Source organism: Manis javanica, chromosome 1 (genome assembly GCF_040802235.1).
Source record: "Manis javanica isolate MJ-LG chromosome 1, MJ_LKY, whole genome shotgun sequence".
NCBI classification, from domain to species: Eukaryota; Metazoa; Chordata; class Mammalia; order Pholidota; family Manidae; genus Manis; species Manis javanica.
Window position 1 is genome coordinate 217,271,557 of NC_133156.1, and position 22,795 is coordinate 217,294,351.

Below are 22,795 nucleotides of genomic sequence, written 5' to 3' on the forward strand. Positions count from 1 at the left end.
AAACATTTAAATGAGCTTGGGGGAAACTTTGTGAAAGACATCTTTGTATTTGGAACTAGAAGTCATGTTCAGACCAGTGGCTTGTTCATAAAGCCTTTCAATAGTACATTCTATCCTTACGAAGATTCCTGGTAAAGTTAGTTCATATTTTACATAAATTATATACAGCTGGAATCTCCAGGTCACTAGCCTGTTCTGGAATAACTGCATAGTTTCTCAAAATCCCCATCAATAGATTATTATAAACCTCTGGTACCTGTCAGAAACCTCTCCCTGTCTTTACCATTCAAAGGTTTCTTAGCAGCTGCTGCTTCATCTTCAACAGTTGCCACATAATCCAGCAACCTGGACACCAGCATAACAACCCAACTGATCATAGGAATATCTAGTACTCCTGTACAGAGATGAAACGGGAAAAAATAAGGTGACTCTAGGAGTCCCAATGAAGTATTACAAAATAATTGTGAGATAAACATTGTATAAATCCAAAGCACATCATTACTAACACTAATATTTATTTATAGCAGGTCTCAAAATGGAACCTATGGTCCTAAATTGAGTAACACATTGAATCTAATGCAAAACAGATATTCCATAGTACAAAAATAGATTCTTAATTGTAAGTTGAATCTAGCAGGTAATAACAAACCAGAAAACAAGGTATAAGATCCTAGCCTTAGTCCTATGGGACTGAAATAAAAAATTTATCTCTCATTTTGTAATGCATATAGTTTTAGACTATGTTCTAAAGTTTTTATTCCAGAAACAATTTTCTTGCTCAAATGAAACTCATTATGAATAACCAGAACAGCAATGGTGTCTTAAAGCTAAAACTAAGTTTCATTTTAGTCATGACAGTATAGAAAACAACACAGTATAACAATATCTAAATTCAAAATTCAAATAATGAAAAGACAATCAATTTTAAAAAGCAATAACTATAAGACAATGATTAGCTGGTCCTGCTGAAAAATCTACATCATAAAAATATTAACAAAATATATAGCAATGAATATTAAAATAAGTATGTCAGAGTAGCCACTTTAGAAAAGTAGTATTTATAGCAATTTTATGCTTTTACTAAAGATCATTGTTTTAAATTAATACCTTCTGTCCTCCTATGCACCGGTAACTGAGGCTGAAGAGGTGACAGTAAATTATCCAACAGATTAAGTAAGCTTTCTAACACTCCACTATTACTAAGTGACCTTTGCCCAATGCAGGAAAGTAACATGAAGACCCTAAAAAAAATACAAATAAAATACCCAGTATGAATCAACTGAATTGTTCACTTTAAAAATAATTTATACTGAAATTAAATAAAGTAATGATAAAATATTTGGTTCTTAGCAGAATTTATAGCTGGAACCACAATATTAAAATTACCTCTTTTTCAAGCTACTGGTTACATTTTCTAACTTTACCACAAGAAATCAAGGAGAGAACTTTACCATAACTTCAAAAAAATTAATTTTAACACATAAGGTAACATGATTTGTTAGGAAATGATTGTAAACACAGATCTATAAACTCTACAGATTCAATTAGTAAACTAAAGAATGTAATCTATATTATGTACAATCTCCTTCCATATGCCCTTCAGTGGGCATTGCCCAAAAAAACATGCTTCATTTCTCTACCCCTAGTATCCATATACACAGGATTTCAAAATCTGATTTTTGACTATGAGAAGTACACATCACTAGTGACAAATAATTCCAATTTTTTCTGACCTACCTATCCTGTGGAAAGATGAGAAGCTGCTCTGAATTGTACAATTCCTGAAGAACATTAGAAAGAAACTGACCCCACCATCTTTCACCACCACAGAGTTGAACAAGTAGAAGACCAGTATGCAACCGAATCTTTGGGGTTCCACTGATGCACAAGTGTTTAAAAAGCTCTTCACAGGCCTGGGCATGAAATGTGCTCTGCAAAACTGCAGGAACAGAGTGGCCTATTACAAAAAAGAAAATAGTAAAATTTTCTATTTTTAACTTTATGCTGTAGTATCAAAATCACCATGCCTCAATATGCTTTCTTCTTTACCAGCAATCAATGCACAATTATTTTCTATTTATTTTGCTGTTCACTTATTTACTCCTTGTATATAGAATTTTAATTTTTATCAAATACTTAGAAAGGAGAAGAGCTAGCATTTAAATCAGTTATATTTCTTTTACGTAGAGATGAGTGAATCAGATGGCTGTGTCAGTATGTGTGTTTGTGTTACATGTGTAATGATCAAAAAATACCTCCTGGCTAAAAAATCACAGCAATTTACTTATAATTTTCACTGTTACATTTCTAACCAATATTATTATTTTGCCAGTAACAAAATGATGTGACACAACAATAGCAGAAAAATCAAGAAAAATTAATTCTATTTAAGAAAACAAGTAGAAATATGGGAGGAAATGAATTAACCTAAAAACACATTTCGTAAATACATTGATATCAAAATAAACAATACCCAGGAAAAAGTAACACAACAACAAAACACGCAATAAAATCACATCAAATATATTCCTAGCCTTCAAAGTTCTTAAGTCAAATACAAACCATTGGAAGAGTGAAGAAGGCTGAGCAAAGTATCCAGTAAGTATCTGATGATAGTACGTAACTGCTCTGTGGAAGACGTCTGAATTAAATCGTTTGGATCCGATGTTTCATTCAACATCTTCCGACTTGCACCTAGAGCTACTTTGAGCCTCTGCACTGCATTATGAGACAAGTTGAGTTGTAGCTGTAGCTGAATACAATCTTGATAGGCAGAAAAAACTCTACTGTCTTCTTCAACTGCCTTGTCTGGCTTTCGCAAAAAGTACTGTGCATTGTTAGCACTGTTGAGCGGAGGAAGGTCGATACTTTGCAAAAGTGTTTCCAACCGATGACAAGCTAAGTTATACCTATAGGAAAATAGTAAATGTACAAAATAATTCCTGTGATATTCTCTTTGATGTACATGTATGAATACACTAAAAATTAAATCTCTAACACATGTTAACATATAACCATTAAAAAGAATTAATCAATTGATAAGTACCAAATAAATGAAGCCATTTAATCACAATATTTTAATGTATTAAATATTACTGCAACATGCCTGTATCCTACTTTTGTTCCTTTCTGTATTGTCTATGAAAAGATAAATATACAAATATACACCAGGCATCACACAAAAATATAGTAGTTCAATAAGATTAAAATATATTTCAATTTTCTAACCTGCATTGTATATCCTCCTGTAGAGCAACCATCATTGCTAAATGCTGGTCGATTTCTGGTTGGTTTACGGATTCTCCCTCTCCCCTTAGAGGATCATGCATTAACTTCAGTTCACTTTCCCAAGGCAAAATATAGGTATGACCATAATAAAATCCTAATGGGATTTTGGCTCTGGCATTTGTACTTCCATAACGTCCAATGACAGTGATCTGAAATGAAAAAATATAAATAATACTACACACCCATCAGCAACAATGAAATTCTGAGCAACGTACTTATTAAAAAGACAATTTAAAAGGTATGCTTTCAAATTGTATGTCTAAGTATTTCTCATAGCTTGTTACAAACATGGAAAGCATATCAATTTTCTTTCTTAAAGTTCTTTACCTTCATGAATCTGCACACAGAAGGTGGTATCAAGTCATGCAGAATTAGTGAATGGGTGCTTATATCAGTTGCCACTACCAATCGCCTCCCATCTACCTCTTCTCCTAATGTCCAAATGTCAATTGACAAGGAGGCCAAGTCTCCACAAGTGGGAATCAATACATCTGTCAACAGTATCGGTCTGCCAAAATCCAAGGTCACAAATCTCCTTGCTCCTGTGACAGAGAACACAACAATTGACGAAAAACACCATCTATTACTAACCAGAAGATAGACTCAAAGTAGTTGGGAACATTTATCTGAATATATGAAACTACAAAAATGAGAAGAAAAGTAAATAAGTAATTCTCATTTAAAAATATTCTGAAACCTCAATCTATTTTGGTTCTGAACCCTAAGACTTAAGTAAAATATATACAAGAGTACATGAAGGCAATCAACTATTCATAAAGCCTAACTTAAAGTATTATTAGAGTAAAAAAATTAAATCAGCTAAAACAGTATATAGATGAAGTCTATAAAGTACCTATCTATCTGTTCTTCTTTCAGTGTTTTGGGCTCTTTTTGTTTTTTTAATTTCACAACTAGATGTCTTAATAATATCAAATTGTATTACTTGATTTTAGTTTTCTTAAGCCTTAACTTCTAAAGGAGTTGTATCTTACACTGGGGTTAAGAAGTAAAGTAAAAGTATAAGGCTCAAAAAAATATATATATATACAGTTTTGCTGTACAGATAAACTCATTTCTAATTGATCTTGAAAGGACTGGGAGCTGGAGGTGGTAGTAGAGCAGCTTCCTCAAGCAACTCTATTCAAGGTCTATTTTACTTCATGTCAACACCCTCAATTTGGACTCTCACTTTGGACCACTCTTCTCAATAAAAAATCCCCATATCAAAAAAAAAAAAAAAAAAAAAAGTATAAGGCTCAGCTCATATGTAGCCTTTATTACTGCTAAAAAACTCCATTAGGAAGATCCTTCAAAGGAGACAGATACAGTTTATCTCAAACAATGTTTTTCCCCCAGCACTGATACATCACTGTCTCTTTAGCTGAGTAGTACATGAAGTAGATGGCTTACTCTTAAGGGCCACACTAAAGAGGTAGTATGTCTTTTTTGTGTAAGCACGAGAATCACACTTGGCATGGCTGAGATGCTCACACTAATGAAAGGCAAGAATGATCTGAGAGGAATGGAAGAAAGAGCAGATTTACATCTCTCATCTCACACACATTTCAGGAATAAGTTCAATTAATAAAACAATATCATTAATAGTATCATAATTCTTTTTCTTCTTTATTAGGTTGGGGTAAAGGATGGCTAGTAACCTTATCAGATACCTTTTTACAGTGAAGGAACCCTATTAAATTAAACTTCTAGGGCAAGTGCTATCTCAGTGTACCTAGTTTAAAAAAAACAAGGCAGTTGCTAGTATTTCCCTAAACAGAAAAACTATTAAGCAACAAATGAAGAACATAATTTTTCTTAGAGAACTTATGTGACACAGTCAATTCCATGCATAAAAAATAAATCATAGTATAAACAACTGCTCACACTTCATAAAAATTCCCAACAAATTTCACTCTAACTGTTATAAAACACTAATGCTATCAGTGGATGATTAGTCGGGCAGAAAACACCACTAAGAATTTTATTATTTTTAAAAAACTCTCTCTTTCAAAAAGAAAACAGCCCACTGCAATAAAGCAAACATGGTTCAACTCTTCAGATAGTGAAAAGTGTTACAGTATGGACAACATTCCTATTGCTTCATCCTACACAACATGCCTGAAGATTTTGTTGAATTCTGCTGCTGCTCAGGCCCAGAACTAACAGTTGGTAAGATTATTAGGCAAAAATGCCTGCAATTTATCAGTAAAAATGCTCTAATTAAAAGCAACCATCCCAACCACAGGTCTCTAACATACAAGCAAGGTAAAAGCTTAGGTAAAATATGAATTATCCAGAGACCATGAAGTGTTATTAATCTTAGTTATTATAGTTGGCAGTAATTCTGTCTACTCAAGAAACAGTTCCAATACCAGAATGACAGCCTTATGAATACTTTTGGTTTCTAGCACAAACATATTGAGCAGCTACAGTGGAGGCAGATATCTATGTCAATCATAGTTCAACAGGTAAGACTTATATACAGATCAAATCCACTGTTTGGAGAGAACTAGTGAATCTACTTAGCAGCACTTTTCCACTCCATGTAGTGAGCACACAGGTTGAGCTTTATGCAGTGCTTATTCGTGGTAAAATATACTTACCCAAGAGCAGATGTTATGCATTCACAAAGAAATATTAAACTACAGAATATTAATTATTCAAAGAGCCAGCACACTAGTGAAGAAAAGCATTTTAAGAAAGTCAAAGATTACCTGAATGCATTCGCTCTATAATAATAGACTGATGAGGTGGAGGTTGAAGAAAGTGTGAAGCATGAGAAATTGCAAGGGCTAGACCAGAACCAAGCGGATTCTAGAAAAGAAAAAAGTATAACTCTTACTGATACTGCTTTTGTTCTGTAAAAACCAGTAACCATTAATACATCAAACTAACAAGTCTCATTTCATAATATATATTCTATATTATTTTATAAAAGAAAACAATCTAACTTGATATATATCGTTTGCCTTCTAAAGTTAGAGAATATATTAACACATTTTTAAACATCTAAGTGAACACCTATTTAAAATACAGTAATTTACCATTCTGGACTTGTTGGAATTTTTGTTATGTGCAGCAAGATTGACTGTTGGGGGATCAATAACTGAGCCTGGGAAAAGCTGTGCAAGTTCAGCATTAATCACAACGGAAACTGCTTCATTGGGTGGGGTGAGTGGTGGAGTCATAAATAGTGGTGTTGTTTTCGGAGTGGGTGGAATGACATCAGACGGATGGATGAAGAATCCCGGGGCTGCCCCTGGGTTGGAAGGCACAGAGCTGTGAACAGGACCTACTGCCGATGCGGCCGATGCGGCTGATGCGGCCGCGGCTGCTGCAGCTGTCGTCTGATGTAACTTGGCTTCCAGCTTTGCTTTCTGTAAAAGAAGTAAAAGCAACAAATATAGACGAATCTTGCCTACCCTAGATTGTGGGGACTACTACTACACAGGTACAGACTATGAAGATAAACATGATTAACTGGGTCCTAGTTAAATTGAAATAAAGTAAAAAATGGACTCGATATAAATGGAATATTTCTTTGCTATATATACTTGCTTAAACATTATATAAAATTTCCTGTGTATATTGGAACTAGAACTCGCAAGGCAAAGGTGGAAAGGAAGTAGAACAATTAAATGTAAATAAGGAAAGTTCTCCTCAAAACAAAACACTAACAGGAGGTAGATTCTCACATTGCCTAACCTGACACGATTTGTCATCTGGAATTGCATAAATTGCACACAGACCACTATGAAATCACCAAAATATCTATCATTATTACTAAATTTTAATTCACACTAATTTAATTGGTCTTTAGAATGTTGTTTTAGGTCCTTCAATCCATAAAAATAGTAACTGGTAACTGAAATGTTTGACCAAGACTATTTAAACAGAGTGAGAATGGATTATGGATTTTACTTTAAGACTGAAAAAAAGTATCAATTATATTCCCTGAGATATTTATCAAATAAATGCATTTACATATTTAAGAAATTTTTAATATATCACAAGGACGTTACCTCAATTTTTGTAGAAAATGATTAGCCGAAATCGGTCAACCTACTTTCCTTTATGAAAATAACGGTCATTTTTATAGTACTTTTTTCAGCTTTTGAAGTTTAGAGACAGCATGAACAAAGAGCCAAATAGTCTCCAACCTGTTGCTGAAGCTTCAAAAGCTGCTGCTGTTTCTCTTGCAGCACCTGTAGCTGTTGTTCGGCTGAAGCCATTGCATGAGAGAGAGACTGCAAAGCTACCTGGGCTGCTGAACTCAGGGCTGTCGAAGCTTCCCCAACTGTCCCCGATGATAGTCCACCTACTGCAGGAGTAACCCCGAAGGAACTCACTGGCATAAGACAAAGGATAAAAAAAAAAAAAAACAGGATGAAGAAAAGTTTTGTGGAGAAACATATTAAAAGTATACTAGTGTGAGGGTAAAACCAAAGTTGATTTCCATTTTAAAAGATAGGAATCTAGAGAATATAAATAAGGAAATCTTAATGGTTAAAGTATACTGATGACAACAGTACTCAACTTTAAGCGATCCAGAAATGATTACTAAATCAAAGAAAATCAGGATACTTTTGAGTTTAAAAAGTATTTTCAGCACCAAAGAAATTCCAATGAATACTGTTTAAATGAGAATACAAAATAGAAGTAATCTTATTATACAATTTGAGATTAAAAAATTAACTAAATTTTGCTTTATTAGGTTTTCTTACAACAAAACCTCTCTCCTCTAAAAAGCTCAAAAATCTTTCAATTTTAAGAACATTATTTTGCAAGACTGATGACACTTATTTCCTCATTTTAAAGCACAGAGAGAATGTGGCCCACACAGGACATGTGAAGCCATGTTTCCCACCACGTTTCCCAGAACCCTGATACGGGCACAATCACATCCCATGCAGTCAAATAAACCTGACAGAAACTGCTTACCCATGAACATCATTACCATTAAAGGCTCTATGAAGTATCCTACCAGTTAAAAAATTTCTTTGATTTTCCTTTTCGATGTAATTTCAACATACACTATAAAATAACTCTTTTCCCATTAAATATTTACCAATATTTGTGAAAAATACTTTGGGAAAGCCTGAATTAAAAAACTTCATTTCACAATTTAATCAAAGAGGTCAGCCTAAAACAACAAGTAGAGATCAAACCTAGTCATAGCATCAACATTTCTATTATAACAGACTTCTACTAGAAAGTTAGATTGGGGAAAGATAACCACTACAATAACAGCAAATGTTTAGTGTCAACTAACACATGACAGTTTTAGTCAATTACTGCATTCAGCAGATGAAAACCCTGCGGAGAAGATACTACATTCTGTGTTGTCTTTGATTAAATAAATGGCTCAGAGAATTTACCCTATGGAGCTGAAAGTGGTAGAACTAGAGTTAGAACCTAGGGCTATGTGAAGCCAAAGCCAAGGTGCGGCCCAGTGCTAAGCGTGAAAGTAACATCAATTCATTTAATCTTTGCAATGACACATAATGGGGGTACTACTGTTACCCGGTTTTACAGATAATGAGTCTAAAGTTGAGGGAAGTAGTCTTCTCATAAACACTTGAAAAGGAGAAAAAAAAAACGAGGTAACATGACAGCCTATTTTAATATCTAACAATGCTCTATTATGCCAGATTTCAAATAAGCAATCCAAAAAATTAAGGTATATTCAATGAGATTGCAGTAAATAATAAAACAGTGCATAGCCTCTCACAATTAAAAATTTTCTCAAAAAAATGCATTTACTATGGTGTAGACACAGTACATTTTATGTAACTTAGATGAATTCAACTATACAAGCTTGGTGAAAGAAAAGAGCAATCATGTCTTATATAAACTGTGTGCCTCAAAATGAAATCTATCTGTCCCATCTATGTTTCAGCAAAGCAACAGCTACTGATTCCAATTCTAGAGGGGAAAGTATTAGACTTATGGAAGGACTTATGTTGTACATGCTGGGTAATTATTTAACCATGTAATGGTTTATTTAGCCCTTTACTGACTTTAAAATCTAATGCCCAGATAATATTTATGGGAAAATTAAGTCACTACAAACAAAGAAGAGTCAAACAATGCAAGAAAAATAAGTAATTCTACTACTACAAAACTAATTTAAAATATTTTAAATAGTCTGAACTTTCAATATCCCTTTCTATTTTTATACTAAAGGACTCAAAAACAAGATATAAGAAATAGAGGTGAGAACAAGACAAAGACAACTATTACCACCGTTTCTATTCAATATCATGCAGAAAGTCCTAGGAAGCACAACAGAATGAGAAAAGGAAATAACAGATATAATGACTAGAAAAATAACGAAGTAACTCTATCTTTATTAACAGATAACATGACTGTGTATAGAAAAATATCTCTAAGAATCTACAATTAAAATTAGTGAGCTAGTATAGCAGTGTCGCCACATGAGATTAATATATGCCAAGTCCATTATATTTGTACACACAAGCAACAAAAGAATGGAAATAAAATTGAGAAAAATATCACTTGTAATAGCATAAAAACTCAAATAGCTAGGTATAAATCTAAAAAAGATGTGGTAATCTTCTACACTGAAAACTACAAAATATCAACAAGAGAAACTGAAGACCTAAATACACTGGGGAATATACCATGTTAATGAACTGAAAGGCTTAAATCTTATTAAGATGTCAGTTCTCCCAAACTAATTTATATGCAAATCCCAAATTAAAAATAAAAATCGTAAGATTTTTTTGTGTAGAAATTGACAAACTGATTCTAAAAGTTTTATGGAAATACAGAGCTATAAGGTACAGCATTATTATACCCAATAATACTGTATTATAAACTTGAAAGTTGCTAACAGAGTAGATCTTAAATGTTCTCACCACAAAAAAGAAATGGTAATTAGGTGACAGGATGGACATACTAGCTAATGCTATGGTGATAATCATTTTATAATACATAAATGTGTCAAACCAACACACTGCACACCTAAAACTAGCTCTATGTTATTTGTTAGTTATATCTCAACATATTAAGCTGGGGGAAAAAATGGGAGTACAAAAGACCTGGAATCTTTAAGACTTTCTCTAAGTATGTTAGTAGATTCTAATCCCAAGTATATATGCAAGTGAACTGGAAACATACAGTCACATAAAAACTTACACAAAAATGTTCACAGCATTTTAAGTATTTTTCTTAATAGCCAAAACAAAGAAACAATGCACATGTCCACTAACTACTTAGTAGATAAACAAAATGTGGTATATCAAAAACAAATTTAAGTGGCATATCCACACAGTGAAGTATTATTCAGCCATAAAAAGACATGATTTACTGATACATGCTAAACAGATGAAACTTCTTTTAAAAACATTATACTAAGTGAAAGAAACCAGACAAAAAAGCCACATATTGTATGATTCCATTTTTACATGAAATGCCTGGTGTAGGCAAATTCAGACACACAAAATAGATTAGTGATTGCCAGGAGACGGGGAAGAGGTAAATTGAGGGTGACTGCTAATGGCTATGGGGTTTCTTTTTGTGGTAATGGAAATGTTCTGAAACTAGATAGTGGTGATGACTGCACAACACTGTGATTTTTTACATCTACCAAAAGAGAAAGATAAACAAAATAAGTGGATTTATACTATCAAATGTAAGACAATATAAGGTTATAATAGTTAAGACAATGAGGTATTCCTATAAGACTAGACAAACTGACCAATGGAATATATGATGATCCACACATATAGCAGACACATGGCTTTTAACAGAGGCAACAATGTAGTAGGGTGGAAAAGGAGAGTATTTTTTTTCATACATTAGTTACCTAAGATGAGTTAGAAGAAAATACCCACAGTAAAAAGAAATAAAATTTTTTGAAACTTGTATCAGTTATAGTGATGAGGTGGAACATACATGAAACTGTAAATGCAAAATGAGAGAAGAGAGGAAAACAGGGCAGATGCAACGCTTACAAAGTTAATGGCTGAGATCTTTCTAAAGCTGATGGAAGATACCAGGTAAGTACTCAAGAAACCCCATGAATTACAGGCAGGATAAATACAAATGAAACCACATGCAGGAACATCACAGAAAAATGCTAAAAACCATTGTGGGAAGGAAGAATATGAATGAATCTCAAAACAGCTAGAGAATTGACAGAGACCTTAAACACTATATAAGACTTTGACAGGTGATGTCTAACAAAAACAGTGTAAGATAAAGGACAAAGAGATTTTGTTTAAATCACAAAGGAAATAATAGCTAAGCTAGAATTCTATAACATGTGAAGATATACTTGAAGAATGAAGATGACACCTCTGGATCTAAATAAGCCAAATATAAAATGCTGTGGTGATATTTAGAAAAATTTAATTATGCATTGAAATACAGATGGTACCATGGATTCAATTATGCTAACTTGATTATGATAAAAATGATCATGAGAAACTATAGTTAATTTAGATGACTATGATAAAAATTTTGGCATCAGTTATTAAGCAGGATATCCATATTTTTTAAGGTACTTCTGTATGTGTTATGTACACAAAACTAAATATGATATAATACTTAGGTTCTGTTTTGAAGTGTCTGAGCGAAGAAAAAAAAAGATAAAAGAAGTGTGAAAATATGAATAATATTAGAAACTGGATAATGGCTACATGGTTTGTTCATCTAATTATTCAAAAAAGTATTTCAAATTTTTCCAAAAACTAATTAACTCATTATCAGTAGACAGAACCAAAAACACACCTGAGTAGTTTTCAGACAAAAAAGAAAATCATACCAGATTAAAGCTCAAAGGCACAAAAATAAAGAATAAAAAAGGAATTATGAGATAAAGATTAATGAATACTGAATATAACTCTAATAATAATGTATTGTGGGAATTAAAAAAAACATAAAATTAAGGTTTAAATGACAACACCATATAATTCAGAAAGTTGATAATGTTAAATAAAGATATTTGCACTATGTTGTAATAACAGCAATTGGACTTCAGAATGTCAAGGGTATGTGTATATTATGGTCTCTGAGATAACTGCTAAAAAGAGTAAAAAGTAGAAAAATTGCCCAATAAAACTATAATCATCTGCCCAAAAAAGAATAGAAGAAAAAGAAACATCTAACTGGCAAGATGAAAAATCTAACAGAATATATAAAACACATGGTAAACACAAATTACATTAAATGTAAATAAACTAAATGCTCTAACTGAAAGACAAAGTATTAATTAGATTGGTTTAAAAAAAAGAACTGCATGCTACTTATAAAAGGTGTGTATAAAGATATAAGGAAGACACTGAAAAACTGAAAGTAAAAGGAGAAACATACCATACAAATAGTAACTAAAGAAAGCTAATGCTAGGTATATAAATCCCAAAGTACTTTCCAAAAATAGCAATCATTGAGATAAAGAGATAATTTCTAATGTTGAAATATTCAATTCACAAAAAAAGACACCATCTAAATTTGTACAGCAGTTTCAAAATATACAAAATAAAAATTGATTAAATTGAAATAGACAAATCCACAAGTACAGTGACAAGAATTTAGCATACTGATCTTATTAACTAAAAACAGCAAATAGATAAAAATAAAACAGAGAATTTGAAGAACCCAATTAGCAAACTCGCCCAATTGGAGAGATACATAATGAGTACATTTCACCAACAAGTACAAAGCAAACATTGTCAAGCATTCATAGAGTATTTATAAAAACCTATCCTTTACAATTCCCAGTAAATTTTGCAAGGTTAAAAACAGTATTTCTTTTGATCCCACAGCAATTTAAATCGAAATCAGTAAGATGGCCACTAGAAAATCTTCATGTATTTGGAAATTAAGAAGTGCATTTCTTTGATGTTACTTACAAAAGTTGAACATATGAAAGCCCTATGACTCAGCAAATCAACTTTAACATTCATACCCAAAAGAACAGTGTTAATACTAAGACCACCACAATGGAAAAACTCTAATGTCAATCAAGAGCACACAAATCAACAGTGGATATATAAATTTTATTTTATTCAGACAACAGAATCTTAAACAGCAGTGAAAAAAAACCCATCTATAAGCAATCATATGAATGAATTTAACAATAATAACACTGAAAAGCAGACCAAAAAATACGTCAATTCAATTCTATACTATAAAGACCTTATTCAACCAGTGTTTAAGAATGCATAATTAAGTGGTTATACAAAGGAACAAACACTAAGAAATGACTACTCTAAAAGTTAGGACAGTGTTTATACTTTTCGGAGATAATGAGGGAAAAATAAATGGAAGGAGGCTTGAAGGCACCCTTTAGACTGCTGGAAATGTTATTTCTTGACTTGGTGGTCACAAGGACGGTTTGTGTTATGATACACTGCTGAGCAATATAATTGTTTTCTACACTTTTCTGTATGGGCGCTATATTTCACAATTAACATGTTTCAAAAAAAAAGTAAACAGGAAGATGAGAGACTACAGTCATCTTTTAGCACCTTATGATCAACTGTCAGGACTCTGCCCTAACATTTAATAAAAATCCCTCTGCTGGTGGTGGTATCAGTCTGGGTAGAATACAGAGCTGACTGCTTGTATAGGTACAGACTACCTTGGGAAAGAGAAGAAAGTGATTTCATTGCTTGCATTACAGGGGAGGAAATAAGTGAAAACTGTGAATTCGCTTTTTCAAACCTAATCTTTTATGTTTTAAATTTTATATCTTCTGAAGGCATTACTTATTCAAACACTTGAGTTTTCCTAAAATAAAAACCATAGATAATTTCATGACAATTCCAAGATAAAGCAGTCTGATTTATAACTAAAGCATTCTCTGAAAGTTCAATTTCTTGTCATGGCATGTTTCTTTCCATTCCAGTGTAAATCTGTAAGTTTCTACAAAATGACTGTAGTAGTCCAAGAAAACAAACACAAATAAATTTTGACCCTTCTGACATCTCCCTATAAAAGAAATAGTAGATTTTAATTGAAACTCTCATCTAAACTACATAAGCCATAAATTTCACTTAGTGGTCACTTCCATAATTAGGAGATATACAATGACTCTGAATGAAAAGGCACTCAAAAAAAGACTGTATCACTCCTCTTAAAAGCCTCTGCCATTTTGAAGCAAAGTGAAAAATTGTATTTTTCATGATTTCTCAGTTTTTGCTTTCTGTTAAACTGTTGAAGAAAACAAAAACACAAACCCAACAACAGAAGAATTTAATTAGGACAACTGTCAAACCCTTCTGTGATTGAATATAAATATAAAACTATACCAATATTCTTCAGTTATTCTGTATTCTTAATACAGAAGCTTCAAGCTTCAATGATCTATGCCAAGACAGTATAAACACTGATCCCACAATGTGAGAAAAAAACACAGAAAAGAAGACATATAAAATAAACAAGATTATTCATTTAAAACATCAACAATACCGCATAATCCACACACTCAAAATATTGGTTCATATATCCAAAACTGCTTTAATCTGGCTAAAAATAGTATTCCCTCTTCACTCATCTCAGCCTCCTCAAAGGCATTACAAACTATACTTTTAACCTTCAATGTAAAAAGTAACATTATGATGCCAAAACTGCGCACAAGACTAGCCACCAGTTGATGATGGTGGAAGCTGGACGATGAAAATAGTCTCCTGCACTCTTCCCTTTCCTTTCATTACATTTGATATTTTCCAAGTTAAAAGGTTTCCAAACATGCACATGTAAAAACAAAAGGACTTAAGATAGTGTTCTAGAAGGTAGGAAAAAAACCTTATTAACTGTCTTTGAAAAGAAAAGAAAATAAAACTGCCTATGATTTTTCACCAAATGTCCCTCCATTTAGTAGGTTTCTACTAAACATGACAACAAAGGAACTTACATATACTATAAACTGATACTTAAATACTTACATATGACTTCATAATTTACTACAACATAAAATATGTAATAAAAGAAGGTATATACCAGTAAACGTACTTGCATCATCCCTTTCTATTCTGGTTCCATCACTAGTTGACACACAAGTAAAGTGCAGAGGTTCAACTTCCAGAAGTCCAGTGAGAGAGGTGAAACTACCTTCAGCAGCTGTGCAACTACTGACCTTCCCATTTCCTAATACAGAAAGGAGACAAGTTTTTTTTTTTTTTGAGAGGGCATCTCTCATATTTATTGATCAAATGATTGTTAACAACAATAAAATTCTGTACAGGGGACTCAATGCACAATCATTAATCAACCCCAAGCCTAATAAGGAGACAAGTTTTAAAAACTGAATTAATCTTAAAAAGGCAACAGCCATGGAGAATTACAGCTGTTACTCCAACTTCAATTAGAGAAGATGTATAAATTCACAAACCCTTACAAAGTACTTTAACAAAGGACATGGCATTAAAAAAACTCACAAACAGGAGACACTGTTTTCCTTGAAACAAAAAGCAGGATTGCACAAAAACAACTGAGCAGCCATTCAGATTACTACAAAATAGTAACAAGTTCTAACCCCTCATAAACTGAAGTGGGAGGAGAGAGACCGGTATAAAGCAGTCAGAGCCTAAATCATCAAACCAAGGAGATAACACATACACCCAAGGCAGCAGAAGTTGTTAAACAGACCAGTTAAGTGTAGTATGAGCTTTTTCATTAAAAATGTTCATGAACATGTGTAATACAAGTCTAAATAGCTAAACATCCTGTAAACAATGTAACTAACCTAAGAGGATTGAGAGGTAGGCATTTTACCTTTTATTTATATTTGTGTATTTGACTTTTCTCTTTGGCTTTTTTCACAGTTCATAATTCACTTTAAAGTAAATGAAACTAACTCCCCAAACTTACTTACATAAATTTTGTTAACATTTTGTTTTACTAAGCAACACTTGCAGTAAGTTCATGAAGATAGAAGAAAATAAAAAAAATAAACTGGTCATTGTTTTATCTAACACTAGAGAAACACCAAACTCTAGTACTAGAAAAAATTATACAAATAGTGTTTTACACTCAATTCTAAAGCATATTCTTCAAAATTTATACAAGGATACACGTTAACACTATGTTCAAAGTTTTAACAGAAGAATCTGGCACTATGTGATGAAAATTATATTTTCTTTCTGCATCTTTGTTTATTTTAAGTATATATAAATTTTATTTTCTGAAATATGAAATAACATGTTCTTTAATTTTATGAACTACAAAGTTACACCAAATAAAACTAAAAAGTCTACAAAAATCAAATTTTAAACAGTCTCTTATGAGCATTGAATCACACTGACATGCAGTGAAACAAACAAACAAAAAAATTCACAAACCTTTCAAAAATAACTTTAAAATTCTGTGAGTGGGGGACTTAAGAAATAAAGGCAAATAGTTTAATGTTTCACCAATGTTATAGTTAAGTTCTAAAGAACTTCAGTTTTTAAAGACAATGAAGTAACTGCCATCTACCGAGTCCACTGTAGCTCAAACTGAAGATACAAAATTCAGACATTCTTTAATAAAAGAAGTTACTACCTGAAAGGACATCTGATAAATCAATTTCATCTGACTGGACACCAATGCTACTGTTGTACACATTTTTACAAGAAGAGCCACTCATCTCCAGATCGAACAGGACTGGATCAAATGGTGAGCTATATAATCCATATCTGAAAAATAAAATAATGTCCTAATAATATTCCTGTCAGCCATCTAATTAACAAAGTATCTATTTACTTAGTCTTAAAAGCAGTTTTACACACGGCAGGAGACACTAACCAGACTGAACCCATCAAATTCAGTGAGCCTCAACCGTGTTCCCTGCAAATCTACACTCCAAAATATATGGCGCAGAGATTCCAATAAATCAGTAGCTACTAAAACCAAGACTGAATATTCATCTGCTGACTGGAGCAGGCACCCCTCCCTCACCACAATCATTATGCTGATTCAGCAGAAAGTAAGGCTTTGGATAAAATTTTATAAACATCAAGATTTCTAATCTAAAAAGCTTACAAAATCATCTTTCTAAATAAAAGAGTACTTCACATATTGAAGATCAGGCAAGAACTCAAATCTGAACTTTACCTACTCACTGCACTATGTTTAAGTTTTAGAAAATCAACCAATAAATGAAGAATACTGTTGACAGTAAGTGATGTCCCTAACTCCACCTACAAAGTTTTAACAGTAGAGGAACAAATTACCTTAAATGCTTCTTCTATTAGCAGGAAATACCACTTTTAAGTATTTAAATATAACATCATTTGGAAAAAGGTTAAGCATAAATTATACTTTTCCAAGAAAATGTAGGCAAATATACAGTAACAGTTCTGTGCAAAGGTGGTACTATATGCAGAGAGGCCCATTATTAGTCATTCTGTAATTACCTTGTCTGAAGTAACGCCTCCATTGGTGTTAGCCTGTCCTGTAGCTGTCTGGACACAGCAGTAAGTAAAGATGCACAAGCTGTGCTGCACCCAGCCAAATCTTCATCTTTAACATAATTCAGTAGGACAAAATACCAATACACAGAACCTGAAAAGAGCAACAACAAATCAATGTTTCTTTTCCTCATTCTTCTCTAACATGGAGAACTTGAGATTACACATTTATCAGTATGTCCTCTTTTCCTAGGAAGATTTTCTAGAAAGTTAAGGGCAACTTAAAAAAGGACCGACTCCTTGGAGGACTTAAGAGGACGCTGACAAAGAGAATTTCAAGCCAACCCTGTCATTTAAGTTTTTGATAACAGGAGATGACTCTAAGAGACATTTTAAAATAGCTGAAAAAGTAGAGATGCAATGTCCTTCAAGCCACCCTTCCTGCAATACTGTTTCTCTGCCCAAAAATTTTCAAAAATAATGGATGCCAGGGAGTTACAAGTAACATACTTTAGGAAGTGAATGGAGTAGAGTTTTTCTATAGGTAGGCAGGTAGAGAACAACATGCTGTAAAAGTGATGATGATGATGTATTTTAAGACCGTTAAAAAATTGAGAATTTGAGACTATCCTCAAGAAACTGGTTTAAAAATCAGAGACTACTAAAGGGAGCAGCTGAGTCCAAAATATCCTAATCTATATAATACCCCATATTTGTTCAAGGTAAATATAAACAAACTTTATCTAAATTAAAATATTGATAAGTAACCATTTACGAATTAACTTGAAGGAAATTTTTTTTCTGGTAAACCATTACAATCAAACCCTTGTAAAGTATACTTATCTCAGTGAGATTACTTGTTGAATTTATAAAAAAAGATAGTAAGAAATGTCTACAAAAAAATAACACTAGGCTTAAAAGGGCTAATCTTTTAGGCTCTTCATAGCAGCATAAAACAGTAAAAACATTAAAAATATTTTTTAAGTCTTTATTACTTTTTATGTGCTATTTTGGAGGACAGCTTTGTAAAGTCCTGATTGAAAACTACATTATTCCTTGAATGGCAGTTTCACAGTCTTCAAATGCTGGAAAAACCTGCTGGCCTCTTTTAGAGATTTCCAATTTGCCATAGTCCCTACTAATAACACATAATATACACATGGACCATTTTACTCATTTATCTCATCCTCTGGCACTTACTGGCATTTTAGATTGTGATGTATGATTTAGCCAATAAACAACTAAACAACTCAATGATTTTAATGAAGTATACAGAAAATGCATGAATTGAGATGAGCTGGTATTTACTTGACTCTCCCACTAACTTTTTCCTAGCAATATTATTGAATGGAAGTATGTGACCACCTAATCACAACTTAACATCTCCTTAGAAAAGATAAGCTACAGAAAAAAGGGGGAATAACCAAGAAAAAAATAGTTACTAAATAATCCTAAGTATATTATGAGATATCCTATGACTACAGTTATTTGTGATTAAACTGATTTCACATACCACCAGTTGCTGCTGCAGGTAAAAATGACATATTTTCAAGTAATGCCTTCAATAGTACAGATCCAAATCCTGGTTGACATGGGTCACATTTTCCATTACTGAAAAAATTTTTAAAGAAAAAATGTGAAACATTATTCAAGGTCTAAATTTAACACTCAACATGATGTAGTACTTAAAAAAATCTTCAAAATGTATTCATACTGATTATAAGAAAAATCTGCCTTAAAGCTCTATAGACATGCACAAAGACAGTAGGGACTGATTATGCTAAGGGTCTTTGTAACTCTTTTCTTATGCTTTAAACCATTCTCTTCACCAAAAAGGGCTAATAAGCAGAACAGTCAATACTGACTGTTAGCTTTTAGACACTTTCCAGATAGTCTCAGGATCTAGAGAAAATGATCTGCACAATGTTGCAAATAAGCCTGGTAAGACTGTCATGTAACAGGGAACAAGGCCGCAGTGAAGAATCCAAAGACAGTTAGGGAAAGTAGGATGGCAAAGTGGAGGAAGGGCGCCCTTCACCAAACTCCCCATACCAATCAATACTGATAGGCAGAGAAGCCTAGTAGACTTAATAGATATGTTTAACATGACATTTTCCACTAAAAACCCAAAATTCCTTCCTAAGATCTCAATAACCATCATCAAGTTCTGAAAATTCTCTTAAATCACACATACATTCAACAAGATCAGATTACACTAGACATGGTCATCATCTAACGCAGGTGCATATACAGAGCTTGTTTTTAACTTAAAAAAAAAACCCCACCTACCTAATGCACAAGGCTAGAAATCGGGCACACTTATGGGCTATGCTTCGTCCTGCCTCAAAGAAGCAAACACGTACAATGTCTAAAAGACATTTTCGTGTTTTTGAAAGGAGACTCTCATTTCCTTCCTTTGAGCTGCAAAACAATAGCATACGTTTACACTCATCTTGAACTTCCAATCGTAACATCCAAAGAGCATCCAAAGAGCAATCACCAGTGGTAAGTAAAATCTTAATTATTAACCTTCCAGGTCCATTTGAATGTACTCCAGCTAACCAACACAGAGTATCCAACACAAGGCTCTGGGCATGTTCTGTAACTTGTCCATCATCTGCTTTTCTACAAAGAGTGTTAAGAAGCTTCTCATGAAATTCTGAAAACTGCAACATGGCACATCGCTGTACTCTACAAAAAAGAAAATATAAATACATTAATAACCAAAGTAGAACAGTTAGACTAAAGCTAGCACAACCTGGTTAGGTATGATTGTAATTAAAACAAAAAACTTTTAAAATTAAGTATTACAATGGAATGTTGGCCTCTGAATTTGATGTTATGGCATTGAAAGATTTAAAACAGCATATAAGCAATATTTGGCTTGTAGAAAGTTTTAAAAGAAATGAAGTTTATAATAACGTATGATATTCTTATGGGTAACTGTTGAACCACTCTGTTGTACACTTGAAATTAATGTAAGATTTTACATCAGTGATACTTCAATAAAAAATAAATAAAATAATATATTCTGACAAAGACTGAGTAAACTTCAAATTATGTTTATTTCTTTCATCTTTCTATAAATATTGTATTCCTTGTACATACCAAGCATTGTATAGATAACGGGGATAAACCAATGAAGTAGAAAGACAATCGTACCCTCCCTGATATTACAAGTTCTTAACTAGAATAGAAAGTAAACAAAGATTTTCAAGTAAAAGCTAGATTAAAAATTTTTTGTGACTATTGGTATGTTTATTAGGATTTTTCCTGTGTAGTTTTATTACTATGAGAATAGTAGGAGAAAGAAACAAGGTTACCTTTCTTTAGAAATTGAAGTTTTCTTAAATCTTCGAATAGTGACTGAGACCTCTTGAAGTAAATCACAGCCCCGGAGGTTTTCTGATTTACGGGTACTACTTGCATTTTCATTCTTAACATTAGATGATTTTTCCTGAATATATAAAAATTAGTAATTGTGCAAGTGAAATGAAGAAGTTAGTTCCTACTAAAGTTTTCAAATAAAGGAAAATAATTGAATTATGACTATCAAACATTAATCTTCAATTAAAATTACAGCTTTTACCCTCATACTTAGTCAATGACTAAATTACCTCAGAATATGAAAAAAAAAACAATCACTGTTTTAAGGGCAATAATCCAACGTTTAAAGATTATAAAGCCTAAGTCCTAAATCCATGTCCTTGTTACAGTGCTTAGAAGCCATGTGAGATATGACAGCTCCCCAAACGCTAATACTCACTCACTTTCAATATGAAAAGTGAACATAGTAACAGCACCTGCTCTGCCAACCTCAGTTATTTTAAGATTAAATCAGATAACGTACTCAAAGTCCTTGAAAAATTGAAAGACCTATACAAATATAAGATGACTGATGTTACTAATATTGCTATTGTTGATTACGAATGCTAATGACAGAGAAAGTCTCCAGAGTTCAGGAAAAATCCAAGATCATTTTGAAGAGACAATCCAGGAAAATTATATAAAAATGGCATGATACACAGATAGTTATAAAAAAAAATCAACCATGAAAATCAAGATGTATCTCTCTAAAATCACTTCCCAGCTTCTCTTCCTTCATCTTCCCAAATGTTTGCAAAAAAAAAAAAGTGATGAGTTACCAGCAGAGGGCATAAAAACAAACTCACACCTAAGGAAATAAGAATTATGGCCTAAAATAATTATAAGGGAAAGTACGTGCTAACAATTAGCCCCTACTGAGCATACTTTATAAAATATTAGGTAGTTTGCTTAAAGTTAATTCAACATATTTACTTCTTAATTTTTTAAGTCATTGCAAGGAAAAATACAAACCAAATGTCAACTGAAAGATCAATGGAGGGTCATACTTTTCCAACTAGTGTGCCCAATCTCATCCACAATGTTTAAAAAAGCATTGTTACAGTTCAAAATGACACTTTTTCATACCTTGCCTGCTGCAACTTTTGCCAAGAGTGAAGCAAGTGAATAACCCTTGTTACTCTGGTGTTTTAGGGATGGAAGTCTTACTACAGGGCGTATGCCACCATTGCAGATCTCATCTGTTCCCCTTTCATTCACTGCCTTGACATGGATTAAAAATGAACGGTATTTTCCTCCTGCCATACCTAGAGGAGTGGTATAAAAGGGGATGATTAACTGAATCACCAAAAAAGCGCAGTTTCATCTTCATATAGCAAGTTAAATAAATAATTACATAAAAAGAAAAACACAGTCAGAATTACCAAACTACACAGCTCGAGTATAATATGGCTAAACAACCTTACTGTTATTAGCAAAAGATGCTGGTAGCAGAAGAACAAAAAGCACAGGAGATGTAAGGCAGAAAAGATGAAATAGTTGTTATAAACATTTGGCATATTTTTCCCCAATGAAGTTATTTATTTTAATAACAGAAATTTTGTGAATTACAGGAAAACAAAGCAGAAACTGTCATTAAGGCACCACCCATATAGATTAATGATGTCATAACTCTGCATATCCACCCAATCTTTCTTTTAATAAAGTTTTTTAATTAAGATATCCTTGATATACACTTTTATAAAGGTTTCACAAGAAAAACAATGTTCTTGCTACATGCACCCATATTATCGAGTACCCCCCAATAACCCATTGCAATCACT

The 22,795-nt window shown here is 32.8% G+C and overlaps 1 protein-coding gene across 16 annotated transcripts in view; it reads right to left on the minus strand.

Moving 5' to 3' along the window:
- BIRC6 (baculoviral IAP repeat containing 6) overlaps positions 1-22,795 on the minus strand; it is a 268,324-nt gene that overhangs the window by 176,349 nt on the left and 69,180 nt on the right. For 9 of the 16 annotated variants that reach the window (XR_012121905.1, XR_012121902.1, XR_012121903.1 and 6 more), the window contains 17 exons: positions 22,101-22,279; positions 20,972-21,105; positions 20,178-20,339; positions 19,938-20,069; positions 19,162-19,259; positions 17,655-17,802; positions 16,801-16,934; positions 15,259-15,405; positions 7,449-7,636; positions 6,333-6,665; positions 6,003-6,102; positions 3,616-3,830; positions 3,229-3,437; positions 2,563-2,909; positions 1,738-1,957; positions 1,108-1,241; positions 257-394 (listed from right to left, as the gene is read on the minus strand). Coding sequence is in view for 13 of the 16 variants with exons in the window: in XM_073214568.1 (XP_073070669.1) it covers positions 257-394; positions 1,108-1,241; positions 1,738-1,957; positions 2,563-2,909; positions 3,229-3,437; positions 3,616-3,830; positions 6,003-6,102; positions 6,333-6,665; positions 7,449-7,636; positions 15,259-15,405; positions 16,801-16,934; positions 17,655-17,802; positions 19,162-19,259; positions 19,938-20,069; positions 20,178-20,339; positions 20,972-21,105; positions 22,101-22,279 (3,018 nt within the window). In the remaining 3 variants the exon portion in view is untranslated. The remainder of the gene's footprint in view (positions 1-256; positions 395-1,107; positions 1,242-1,737; positions 1,958-2,562; positions 2,910-3,228; positions 3,438-3,615; positions 3,831-6,002; positions 6,103-6,332; positions 6,666-7,448; positions 7,637-15,258; positions 15,406-16,800; positions 16,935-17,654; positions 17,803-19,161; positions 19,260-19,937; positions 20,070-20,177; positions 20,340-20,971; positions 21,106-22,100; positions 22,280-22,795) is intronic. The other 7 variants (XM_073214548.1, XM_073214535.1, XM_073214551.1 and 4 more) reach the window with 6 other exon arrangements.